Here is a 14,084-nt window from a genome sequence, read left to right as displayed (position 1 = left end):
ATGACGCAGCTGGGGCTCGCAGATATATGGAGGGAAAGGGTAGGGGATAAGTTGGGGGTTTCATTTCGGAACCTAAAATATAAGCATTTGTCAAGAATAGACTATGCACTGTTTAGTTATAGTCTTAAAGACTCACTGGAGGAGATAGTATACCTCCCCTCCCATCTCTCCGATCATTCAGCTATCTCTTTCAGCCTAAAATCTGGCCAGCAGCCTAGTCAATATTCATGGTCCTTCGATCGCACCATCTTATTAGAAGAGGACGAAATTGCCTTCCTTCGATTGGAGATTCAGTATTTCCTTGAGGCTAACTTAGAGTCTGCAAACATTTCAACTATGTGGGATGCTCTGAAAGCCTTCTGGAGGGCTGTATTACCAGTTGAGCCTCCCACAGAAGAAGGTCATACAGGGAAAACATTAACAGTCTTGAGGCGGATATGAAGTCTATCGAACAAAAACTAGGCACCCACATAGGATCAAGCGAAGATCGAGAAAAGTTAGCTCTACTGAAAAACCAACTTGAAAATCTCTTACAAGCTAGGGTCGCCAGGAGATGGGAGGCGAGCAAAATTTCCCATTTTGAATTTGGGGAGGCAGCAGGCAAGATTCTCGCTTGGAAAACAAAAGCTGACCAAGCGCAGAATTATATCAGAGAGATAAGGGTGGAGGGAGAATCAGTTCCCGGCTCTCGAACTCAGATATCGGAAATGCATTTCAGGACTTCTTCCAGGCTATTTATAAGGAAGACATTTGTGAAGATCACGTAGCGAGAAATTCGTGGCTAGACAAAGTCTCCCTGCCTAGACTTTGATCTGAGCAAAGTAGGCGCTTGGAGGTAGAGATCTCGGAGGAAGAAGTGAGCACTATCATCAGACAGGTGAAGAGAGGGAAGGCGGCCGGTCCCGACGGCTTACCGAGGGAACTCTATCGGGCTCTCAGTGAGGAGATTATTCCAATCTTGGCTACTGTCTTTAACAGTATCCTCCTGGAGGGAGTGGATCCCCCAAAGTCATGGAGTGACGCGACGGTAGTCTTAATTCCCAAACCAGGGAAAGATCCGACAGAGTGTGGGTCTTACCGCCCAATATTACTCCTGAACATCGACTATAAAATCTTTGCTGCCAATCTGTCTAAAAGGTTGGGGGGTCTTGCAGAGTCGATTATCCACCAAGATCAAAAAGGATTTATAAAAGGAAGACAATTAGCATACCTCACGCAAGATCTAGTTGGGGCCATAGACATCGCTTCTACTTTTTCTCTTCCTTTGGCCACCTTCACTTTGGACGCAACCAACGTCTTTGATAGGGTCAATTGGGCCTATCTGGCAGTGGTTATGAAACAATTCAATTTAGGTGACAGCTTCTGCCGGGTGATAGCACTCCTTTATAAAGCTCCATCAGCTAGACTCCTCGTTAATTACACTCTCTGACGGAGGCCTTTAAAATTACAAGGGGTACAAGGCAGGGCTGCCCGCTTTCCCCCCTCCTTTTTAAACTCTATATCGAGCCCTTTGCTCAGGTCCTTAGAGAGGAGGCTAATATTCCATCTTTTACATTTGGCGGGTGGGAAAGGCGTGTAGCCCTCTACGCAGATGACATCCTTATTTTGACATCCGGCCCAGTCCTTGCGTTTCCCACAGTTATCAAGAGGGCGGAGGAGTTTGGCAAGTTCACCGGGTACGTAGTAAACTGTAGTAGAGGAAGTAGACTAGTACCAAAAGGTATATATATAAAATCAGGATGTTTATTGCAAGTAACAGAGAGTAGTTGGTGCTCCCACCAAGACTAGCAAGTAACTGCCCACAAGAAGCATTACACAGAACATCAGCACACTAAGGATCTAAATGGAACCAAAGACTTAAAGGGGAAAGAAGCAAATAAAACTAAATGAGAATACAACATATCCTCTTCCCTTCATACATCAAGGTGAAACAAGAAATTAATATGAAAAGTAAATAAAAGAAGCAAAACAGAAAGAAATGAAACACTTCATAGATTAAGCATCATCACAGAAATAAACTTTTAAGTAACTTGGTGGTCGTCTGCGTCTCTGGAAAGGGACTCGAGAGTCAGCCACACCCACCTTATGACCAACTTGCGTATCATCTTGAACACAATTTTCATCATCCTCTTTCCCAGTATTTTTTTGTACAGCGCAACCCATCTCATATTCCAATGTTCTCCATTGTACAATGTAACAAAGCGATTGTGTACAGATTTTACCTTGAATGGACCCCTGAATTTTGTCAAACCACTGCTAATGCGACCAGGTTTCACCTTCACTAGGTCATTAACCTTAATCTTATTAGCAACAACCCCCTCACCATACACTTTTTCCTTTCCACAATTTTCCATTTCCTCCATACTCAGACATTCCTTCATCCATGCAGGTAGAAGCTTGGTACCAGCAGCCCTTCCCCTCATCAATTTGAAGGGAATTTCCCCAGAAACACTATTCTCAGTGGTGCGTTATGCCCACACTAGATCGTTGACCATACTTCTAACATCACCCCCAGAAGAAACAGCCATCTGCATCACGCCCTTCACCATCCTATTCGCCCTCTCCATGACACCATTCCCTTGTGGGTTGTAGAGAGATGTTCTTGAATGTATGATTCCACATGCCTTTAAGAAAAACACCATCTCGCCAGAAGTTAATTGTGTTCCATTATCAGTAATTAATTTCACCGCGTACCCTTCCTCTCTGAAAATCTCGGACAACATTTTAATGGTTGATTTGGTTGTGATTTCACTGCAAAACTTCACAACCAACCATCTTGAGTAAACATCAACCATGACGAGTGCGAATTTCAAATCCACACCAAATCCACAAAAGGGTCCAATGAAATCCATACAGACAGTGTGCCAAGGTAACCATGGATCCTCTATCTCACCATGATTACTCTGACTACCCACCTTCAATCTCTTCTCACTTTCTAAACAGTCCATACACCTTTCAACCCACTCAGATATCTGCTGATCCATTCCCGGCCACCAAAAATGCTCCCTCGCCCTTTTCTTAGTAAGAGACTGCCCAAGATGCCCCTCATGCGCCAACTTGAATAAGGGAAATCTTAATTCACTCTGTGGAATGTACTTATCATCCTTCATCACCAAGTTTTCCTCCTTATCATAAATTGACAACTGATCTAAAACCTTCAAGTATGGTCTAACACCAATTGCAAGAGTGGTCTCTCACCTAGCTCCTTTTACAATCAATTCCTTCACACTACATAAAACCTCATCCTTTTCCATACTTTCATTCCACTGCGTCTTCCCTATCGCACCATAACACAAACTAACAACTTCATCAATAGCTGCTACCGCACACTCACATTGTGCCAATTCCACACCTGACTTGTCTACATCCTGCCACGGTAAAGGAAGTCTCGACAGACCATCTGCCTGACAATTCTTCCACCCAGGTATGTAAACAACCTGGTACAGGAAATCCTGCATGCGTGCCGCCAATCTGGCCAACCTTGCGGACCCCTTACTGCACCACCAGGTGACAAGATTCTCAGCAAAGGTTTATGATCCGTTAGTAATCTGAATTTAAATCCCCACAAGTACATTCTAAAGTACTCACAACCCCATGCGGCTGCAAGCGCCTCCCTCTCTATTATTGAGTAATTTCTCTCCGAACTGGTAAGCGATCTAGACGCGAATGCCACTGTCTTTACACCGGAGGGATTCTCCTGTGCCAAAACAGCACCTACCCCAACTCCACTTGCGTCAACAGTTAATACAGATTGCAACTTGGTGTCAAATGGTGTGAGAATTTTAGCCTCACAAATCTCCTTCTTTATGTTGTCAAAAACTCCCTCCAGTTCCTTGTCCCACACAAATTTACAACCTTTCCTCAACAATGCCGTTATCTTCTCCGTTTTATCTGCAACATTTTTCACAAACTTCGCATAGTACTCTATTAAACCCAAGAAAGACCTCAACTGATCTTTATCCTCAGGTGCAGGAGCTTTCCTAATCGATTCCAACAAATCTCTTTTAGGTCTCACTCCATCGGCTGACAAGGTATAACCCAAATACTCTACCTCCTCCACAGCAAATCTGCACTTCTCTTTCTTTAATGTCAAACCTGCTTTCTCCATTTTATTCAAGACCTCACTCAAAATCACGTTATGCTGTTCCAAACTTTCGCCAAACAACAAAACATCATCTTGGAAGTACACAACGTTCTTTATTCCTCCCAGTACTGATCCCATCATACGTTGAAACACGCCAGCGGCAGACGCCAACCCGAAAGGCATGCGCGTGAACTGATAAATACCCTCCGGAGTGATAAACGCAGTCAATGATTTCGAGTCATCATGCAGTCTTATCTGGTGGTACGCGCTACGAAGGTCTAATTTAGTAAAATACTTCCCTCCTTTCAACAATAAGATCAGTTCATTTATGTTTGGCAAGGGATAATTATCCACAACAATATTCTGGTTCAGAGTGCGCAAATCCACACAGAATCTGTACTTCCCGACGGACTTGGTCGAAATTACAACATGCGAAATCCAATTAGATGTCTCTATCTGTTCTATAATGCCCTGCTCCAACATCTCAGACAACATCTTCTTCACTTTTTCCCTTGCTATAATGGGCACCTTCCTCACCTTATGCTGCATGGGAAAAGCATTCTCCTTGAGCATAATCTTATGTACGTACCCCTTCAATGCACCGATCTCCTCCTTGAACAAACTCGACATCCCATCCACAATCGAATCTGTTGTCACCTCATCCACGACCATCACTTGATTTTTTTCTCTGGGATTTATAATGATGTTCAGATCATACTGATGGCCCCACCCAAGTATTGGCGGTCCAGAATGTGCAACATACACTTTCCCTTCCACACTCCTTCCTTGAAAAACAATGTCTGTCAACATGTACCCTATGATATCTATCCTCTCACCCTGGTACCCCCCTGGGTTGATGTCCTTTGGCTTAAGAACTACATCAGGCCAGTTTCTCCCAAATAGGCAAGCTGGAATGATCGTCCAAAATGATCCCGAATCAACCATCAATTCGGTTTCCTTACCCTTTATAACAAACATCGCCTTAGGTCTTTCCTTTCTTCCCTTCTCACCTTCCATCTCCTCATCACTTACACACAATATTTTGTTGGCACTCTGTACTCTGCATCCGTTCACTACACATACACCTTCATTTTGTACAACAGCAACCTTTGTTTTATTAATCGTTTTGCACATCTTATAAAAATGGCCCCTTTTCCCACACTTCTTGCACTCTTTGTCCAATGCAAAACATCTTTTATAATCCGCTGTGTGGTATGTGCTCCTATACCTTGTACAAACCTTCTCTTGTCCCCTGTACTGCTCACCACCATTCTGTGCGTTCCCTCTGTACTTTTTTATTCCTCTATCGTTTCTTTCACTACTCCTCCTAGAAACAACAGCAACATCCTCCTCTTTTTCATCCTGAGAAACGCCCACAGCACTCACATTTTCCTTAACACATTCTTTTTCTCCATTTCCTTCATGCAAGCAGTTGATTCCTCCACAACCTTAGCTATTTCTATTGCATTTTGCAGGGATGGGTTTTTTGCCGCCCACAGTTTTTCTTGCATCTTCTTGTTCCTACACTGGACAATAAGTTGATCCCTTATCATCTCATCCCTAATTGTCCCAAAATTGCACTTTATCGACAACTCCCTTAACCTTGTAACAAACTGGTCTATGTTTTCATCTACCCTCTGTGGTTGCGTATAGAATTTGTGCCTAGCCATGACAATATGCACCTCCTTGGAGTATTGTTTCTTAAGTCTAGCTTTTGCCTCAAGGTAAACATTAGTTATAACTCTCCCATCTGCGTTTGTACCTGCTGGTAAAAACTTAAAGGCATGCTGGCCCTCCTTACCCAGAGTGCTCAACAACAGCGCTTTCTTCCTAGCTGCGCTAAAATCTTTCCCATCCAAAGCCTCAATGTAATTTTCAAAGATTTCAATCCATTCCTCCCATTCTATTGGAGGATCGCCACTCTGTTGCAGAAACAGGGGTGGCATCACAGCATTATGCCCTTCCATTTTTAAGTGTAAATAAGGTATGTCTTTTCAAACAACTCTGTACTGTAAAGAAAAGAAAAAAAACCACAATCATATAAAACAATCCCTTCCTTATTTCTCTCTTTTTTTTAAAGATTCTTCCACTTCAGTACTTATATTCCACGTTTCTTTTTCCTTGTCCTTTTTACTTAGTAAAGTACTATCCACTCGTTTTTTTATTTTCTTCTTTTTTTTCCTGTCTCCTTTCTTTTACTTCACTTCTTTATGTCACCTGTATATCCTTCTGAGGGATGTGTCCACTTCCTTCTTTCCTTTCCCGATTTTATTTATGAAACGGGTTGTATCAGCAGTTCTCTGTCTTCCTCCGTCTCCTTCTCAAAGGGTTGCTAGGATACACTTTGTTTTGCTATTCCAAGATGGCCGGTTCGTGTCGCGTCACTACGCACGCCACGTTTTGCTTTTTGTAGCTCTGCTCTTCGTCACTCCGCACTGCGCACGCTGCACCACGTCATTCCTTCAGCGTCATAGTCTTCCCTCAGACGCTAGCTCAAAGGATTAACAAACGGCAACACGCGCTGACTTCACGAGCTTTCAAGGTACTTTTAAAAGTCGCACGCCGCTCGCTTTCACTCGCGAACATTAGACAAACTTTCAAAAGATGCACACCGCTTTTCTAGAGTTAAACTCTCCTTTTTTTTCCGGCCAATCCTTTTACCACAATATACAAAGTCTAGTAACTCACGCTTCGTTGTTTCACGGGGATTTTCTTCTTTTGCTTAAAATTTGGCTTCACATATCTGTCCATACTCTTCTCCCCGTTTTTCCTTTTCTTTTTCAATATTTTTCCTTAAATATTAAGCGATTTTCTCCGATTTTCTTCTTTGCTTTCTGCAAAAACTTCTTTTAAATATCTTTTCTGTCTTCCAATTTTTCCACTGCACACGGAGTTCTTTTCCACCAACAGAGGCAAAACCTCACTCTGTCCTCTTCATTACTCTGCTAGCCATCGTCGCCATCTGTAGTAGAGGAAGTAGACTAGTACCAAAAGGTATATATATAAAATCAGGATGTTTATTGCAAGTAACAGAGAGTAGTTGGTGCTCCCACCAAACCAAGACTAGCAAGTAACTGCCCACAAGAAGCATTACACAGAACATCAGAACACTAAGGATCTAAATGGAACCAAAGACTTAAAGGGGAAAGAAGCAAATAAAACTAAATGAGAATACAACATAAACTACAATAAAACTGAAATTATGGCTTGGAACATTACTAGTACACAACTTGACGTGGCGCCCTCCATGCGATATCTTGGAATTAGAATTATTCAGGAGGTCGGAAAAATCGCAGAATACAATCTTGAACAGGTCTTTAAAGAATGTCTGAAACAGTTAAAGTCTCGGGCCTACCTCCCCTTATCCATCTTGGGGAGGACAAATTTAGTGAAGATGTCTATCCTGCCTAAATACACATTTCTTTTCAACTCCATCCCCTTGGCGTTTGAAACTAAACAGATAGACAAATGTCAACAGGAGATAAACTCCTTTATTTGGAAATATAGAGCCACTAGACTAGCGTGGAAAAAGTTGAGGCGAAGGAGGGATAAAGGAGGGCTTACACTACCTGACCTGCAATATTATGCATGGGCGTTTCAGATCTCATACTCTAGAATGCTTTTGAAAACACCCTCTAACACATCGAGAGGAGAAATGTATCGGGCTATGCTAGAAGGTGCTGATCTACCACCAGACGGCTTCCTTTTTAAGTTTGGAGACCAAAAATTCTTCAAAAAGGTAAAATTAAAAATTCTTCAATCTTTGGCCAGAAGTCGGTCAACAATTAGAAAACAAAATAGGGCTCAGCTATTTTTCAAACTTTGCACCTTTGTGGGACTCCCCAGGTACTCCATCTTGTCTTAAGGACAGACTGGCGAGTCCCGTGAGGGATGCCGGGATTTCAAAATGGGGAGACTTGCTGGCAGGGGGTTCAATTTTGTCGTGGGATGAGTTACGGGAGAGAGTTGGGCCGGGCCTTTCAAGGTTTAAATATATGCAGCTGAATAGCTGGCCTCAGGCAATGTGCAGGAAGGGTGTCCCCCTGGGAAATGACAGTAACTTGGAAAACCAGCTGGTGGCAAGGCCAGGGGGCGGCAAAGAGGTCTCACTCTGGTATTGGACGATCTTGGAGGAGATAGATGGGGACTGGGAACCCCACAATTTTGATAGGCAGGAAACTGTCTAAATAAGCCTCCAAATTTAGTAAATGACTGGCTTCCTTTGGGGTCTCTAATGTCAGTTGTGTGAATGCTAATGTTCCCAAGATGGTGATCACATTTGATGCTTGCTGTGTTTCATATTGATCCAGAAATTAATACCCTATTGCCGATGAGTTATGGGGAGGGGAGCTGGGATTCCAGTGTGAGCAGCTGTGGATGGACTCCTTTAATCTTCTCCACAAAACAGTGAAACCAGCATGGTTAAGGCGCAATCACCTCTTCACGGCACACCGTGCATATTTATCTCCCCTAAAATTATCAAAATTCCAGCCAGGGAAAATATGCAACAAATTTGACTTGCCAGAGGCATCGGACGTGCACATGTTCAAAGATTGTCCTCCCATATCTCGCTTTTGGGAGGAAGTGAAGGTCTCTTTGGATTCGATACTCAATACTGCACTGAATATCACTCTCCCATTAATCATTTTTGGCATTGACGAAAATATTTCCGGCCATGCAAGATCTTTCCTTTTTTACGCAATCCTTTTGGCAAGGAGACAAATCTGCAAGTTTTGGGTCGATACCGCCCCACCAACGCATTCGGGCTGGCTGACGTCCCTATATGAGGTTTCTAAGGTGGACATGGTTAGATCTTGTAACAAAAAAAAGTTAGCCTTCTGGGACTTATTGGTACAGTGGAGATAGGATTCCCGTTTTTTCCCCCCCCGCGTCCTATGATTATGCCTTTTCTGCTCCATGGACCTTTTGCTACGGGTCTCCCATGGTCAACACTGAGGTCCAACAGCTGGTAATATACATTGATGGAGTCAATCAGCTAGCCCTTAACTTGTGGGTTCCCTCTTCCGCCAATAAGCTATCGGTGTCCTGGTGTGAGATAAAACCTAGACTTCTGGGCTCGCTCACGTAGACACGCAGTGGTGGTCGGAGTTTCCTACATGAGGGTAAAGGCAAATGAGGACAAAAAAAAGAAGAAAAAAAAAGAAGCATAGTCCAGCATTTAGCACTACATTTTTAGCACAAAATGCACCCTTTGTGCCCAAAATGGACTGGAGGATGCATTTTGTACTAATACAATAGCAATAAATGCAACAGGAGATGAAAAGCAACAGCAGCCAGCAGCCACTCATACTAAGCTTTGTTGTTTCTGTACTCCTGCAATAGAATGTTGGTCCTAGATTACTCTTAATTACTCAAGCAGGCATAATCACATGATTTTCTGTAATTTAGCAGTTCAAGAGTAATGCTGAGTTACCAACATTAAAACATTAAAAACGTGACAAGCCTGCACATTCTTATAATCAGTAGGGAGAAGGCTCCCCCATGATGTCATTCCACAGCAGAGGAGTTTCTGCATATATAACAGCTAACAGTCTATCACATTAACCAAAACAACATCAGTCCATAGTTGTGTTTACTTTCGTTGTAAGTTAATTGGGGACTCTGAGAGATGTTCAATCTCATCCCAAGGAAGAGCTCAATCCACTGCTCATTTCAGAGTGGGGTGGTACCTCCTAACTATTGTACATCTAAAACGAATTGAGGCACTGGGTGGAACAACCTGTCCTCCGGGACAGGAGATCATTGTGGACACCGAGTGACTTCTCGTTTTGGATGTTGTGGTGTTCTAGGTTTGCCCCATAGGATTATTGTTAATAATTTTGTGTTCGCTTGTTCCATCCCAGAACTGTGGTATTTTGTCCCGGGAGAAAAATATATTGGAGAGTAGGGTCTTCAATATCCACTTCTCTGCCTCCAAGTCAGAATCCATTGGAGCTGTGTAGTAAGGTCGTTGAAATGACGAGCAGGAAGGCAGGGGTAGAATTAGGAAGAGTTTTATTGTAAACTCTAAGCAAGAGACCTCATCCTCCAAAGACCAGCATACAACTGACTTCAGCTTGAGGCCAAACATTCTAAACAGGATAGATTCTACATTAGAACACTATACACATGCATGAGCCACATAATACCATAGATGACAGACGGCTCAGCTTAACTAAGAATACCACAAGCTGTTTACTGAATGAGTCACAGAAAATGGGTTGGGCTAACCTTCTTCAGGGACATGTAGCCTATTGGTATATGGCTTAGGTACATTCTGATCATACTTGAGCACTAGATTCCTTTGCCGTCAGCAGGATTAATGAGTGGATTGTCCATGACTGGAGTAGTACTACTAGGTGAGATATTTTCATGCCAAGCGAGAAGACCATGAAGCTTATTTAATCTCTTACGGGCTGTTCGGTACTCTGCCAGGTCAAGGGATGGTTGTAATCTCCTTCCCTATGGAGCACAACTCACCATATTTAGAAATCTCCACCAAGCAAGAATAAATTCTTTTAGAGTAGCTGCAGTGGCAACTCCCCTAAAAGACGCAGAAGCTTTAATATGTGGGTACCATGTATAAAGTACCCACACATTAAAACATTTCATTTTTTTTTAAATCAAACTCTTAATGCAGGTAGAAATATGGCGTTTCTCTTTGACTCCATGTAGAGGGTGGGAACCCCACAATTTTGATAGGCAGGAAACTGTCTAAATAAGCCTCCAAATTTAGTAAATGACTGGCTTCCTTTGGGGTCTCTAATGTCAGTTGTGTGAATGCTAATGTTCCCAAGATGGTGATCACATTTGATGCTTGCTGTGTTTCATATTGATCCAGAAATTAATACCCTATTGAAACGGTGATTGGATGAGAAGGCAAAGTCAGTGTTAGACTTAAAGGATATGACACTATATCCTGGTCTCCAGTAGACTGTTGCCAAAACAGAGCACAACTTAGAATTCGTTAATTCTTATATCAGGTCTTTCCTCCAAATTTAATTGTAACTTTAAGACATGAAATTTCAACTCTCCTTATAACTCAAGCAAATTGTTGCCTTTCAGTTTTATAAGTTACTGTAAGCAATGGAACTCAGAAAGATGGTCAAATCTTCTAATTTGCCTTGTCATAAACCTGTGATTTGAAGTTTCATTGGTTTTGAATTTAAAGCAAAACATTTTTTACCATGACACTTACTTATGAGCAGCTACTGCTATTGCTCTTGCCAAAACACCAATTCTGGAAACCTTCCCTCCAAATCCACCGCCAAGTCTCTTCACTCGGACCACAATACGATTTGCTGGTACTCCAAGAGCTTTAGCAATCACTGCCTAGATGTTAAAAGAAATTATTTTGACTGAGTTGTGAGATGTGAACAAACATCCTTCAGTGCTCAGGAATCTGGTACTGTCATTACATTGAGTGCGTATAGGCATCCATTCTATCCGAAGTAACAAAGTACATTCTCCCACTGATCCTACAGTTATTACATTTCACCAAAATGTGGAATGACATAAGTAACCCACTTGCCTTCTGTTGTATCAGTCTAACCAGAGACATAGATAAAGAGATGTCTATATATGCATTCAATGTGAATTTTGGTGAAGCTTTTAATTCTGATTAACACTAGAACACGGCTGGGATAGTATGAAAAATAAAAGCCCCCCTTGAAAATATATACGCTTCACTGAAAAAACAAGATTTCCAGTGAGTCTGGCCCTCTCTTTGAGGACATCATTTTCCAAATACAGAGCCTTAAAGTCAGAGGTGTTGTGATCTTCTTCACATGTTATTCCATTGTCCACTGGTCAAATCCCTCTGGTATAGAATATGGTCCAAGTTGAATGATATTTTAGGCTCTAATTACTCTTTTGATATTGTTCATATTTTTCTAGGTGGTTCTTCCCCCAGCTGGAGTGTTTCATACAATGTTCGGAAATTTATAGATTTGTTTATAGCTATTTCTTTGCAGGTAATCACTACGAACTGGAAGGACACCTCAAAAATTTCTTATAATGCTTGGTGGAATTTGATATGTCACCATCATAGACTTGATCGTACCTATGCTTCTACTACTCCCCTTTTAATCAAAAGGGATTTGTTATGGTTACCTTTAACTGACTTTCTTTCCAGACATTTGCCTTAATTTGTGATTTACTCTTGTTTTTCAATTGCATGTTCTCTTTCCTTTTTTATTTTCCTTCCCCCCTCTCTTTCTCTTTCCCCCCCTCTCTTTTCTTCTCCTTTTTCTCACTTTCCACAAAAAATCCTTTAAAAATGCATTTTCTCTTAGTACATGAATTTATTACTCCCTCGTTGGGATTTTTTTCTTGACTTTACCTTCATTTTGCGTATCTTCATTTGCTTATTCCTACTGATTGTGATATTGTACTGATGTTTTACATGGTCACATTTGATTCAATAAAGCTTTCTAAACTTAAAAATCAGAGGGGTTAGATGTTGCAAATGAACAACTGGAGAAAAAAAAAATCTCAGGAATTATGTTTCCTGTGAATCAAAAAAGAAGTATTTTTGCGAATTTGTCCTTGTGGGAGAGCCAACATTGTGAAAAGAAATGACGGTAAAATTTAAATAAAGCATTTAGAACCGCAGGTCTAACATCAGGCAGCAGAATTTGAGATCAGCAGGAGCAAAACACTTTAAACTGATGGGACATAACACGTCAGATGCAAAGCTATATCTTAGTGATTACTGACTGTGGGAGCAGTGGAGTGATGCTGCTACGGCTTGATTGTGCGTCCTCCTCGACAGGAGTCCTCGAACTGAGGACTCCTGTCCCACCAGTAGCAACTGTCCGCAGCTGGTCCACAGCACATGTGACCTGGACTAATCCCCTTGCCACGTCCTGACTGCAGTGTGCAACCTCACACTGCATGCTGATGCTGCGCCGTGACTGTACAGAAGTGGCTGAAGCCAGACGGTTTACAGCCCTTGTGAAAAGGTCAAGGCGTGTGTGGAGGTGCTGCCTCTCCCTGCGCCTAGCAGCACGGTCTGCCCGTATCTCAGCACAGAGTGCCTCCAAGGCACTCGACATACCCCTGAAGCCCAACCTAAGCTGTCTTTGAATCGCCCGTATGCTTATACCCTGCAGGCGCTGCACCTCAAGCATGTTCCCTTCGAGGCCACAGAACACTGTCTCCTCTCCTGCCTCAGATGTACTTCGGGATGGACGGGCCCTGCGCCTGGATGGAATGGCTGGTATGGGACTTGGAAGTGCTCGTGGTCTGGGTTGTAGCTCAGACTGCCCCTAGAATTGGTTGTCTTCTTCATCTGTGTCACAGATTTCATCCTCCAGCGGTGGCAATGGAGCCACTACAATGCGCCAGGGGCGTTTGGGTGTGATGACTGGGCTACCCTCCTCCTCCTCCACTTGCTCTGGCACTGCTGCGCTGCGGGACTCATCCTCCCCTCCGGGCCTCTCTCCCTGTGTTTCTTGTGGTGCTGTGGACATAAATGCACACATTAATTTTCTGTCCAGCCTTGCATTAGTAATGCAATAAATTGCACTATTTTGTTTATTACATAGGTTCTGACTGTCTGTATATTGCCTTCACTCATACACACATACTGCTTGAGCCTAGCTGGGTTTCACTGCTCTACTGTTTGTTTCATGTGACTACATCTCCCACAATGCATTGCTGTGGTTGGTTGTGTGCCTGCACTGGATTAGCATTTGTGATGTGTGCCTGGGTCTCTCCTGGGTGTGGGAGTGGAATAGGTCGGTATCAGGGGTGTGATGGCATACTTCTTACCTTGTCCTGGTTCTGGTGGGTCGGAGCTGTTGAGGTCTGCCACGCCGCTCACACTCTCCGGTAGGAAAGTACCCTCGACCATTTCCTCCATTGGCATGGAAGCGGTGGCAGTGGATGTCCCTCCACCGGTCTGTTTTGCCTCCTGCAGCCTGGCAGCAACCCGTTCCTTCGAGCGCTGGCGCATGTTGTACCAGGGTTTGCGCAATTCCTCGACGCTGCGGTGGGT

At 43.0% G+C, this 14,084-nt stretch overlaps 1 protein-coding gene across 1 annotated transcript in view; it reads right to left on the bottom strand.

Moving 5' to 3' along the window:
• The window catches only part of LOC147709413 (xanthine dehydrogenase/oxidase-like), a 1,362,843-nt gene that overhangs the window by 584,085 nt on the left and 764,674 nt on the right, over window positions 1-14,084 (bottom strand). The window contains exon 21 of the mRNA XM_086927983.1: window positions 11,283-11,416. Coding sequence (XP_086784109.1) covers window positions 11,283-11,416 — 134 coding nt within the window. The remainder of the gene's footprint in view (window positions 1-11,282; window positions 11,417-14,084) is intronic.

The sequence above is a fragment of the Lissotriton vulgaris genome, chromosome 6 (assembly GCF_964263255.1).
Source record: "Lissotriton vulgaris chromosome 6, aLisVul1.2, whole genome shotgun sequence".
Lineage (NCBI taxonomy): Eukaryota > Metazoa > Chordata > Amphibia > Caudata > Salamandridae > Lissotriton > Lissotriton vulgaris.
This window is presented reverse-complemented; position numbering and strand designations above follow the sequence as displayed.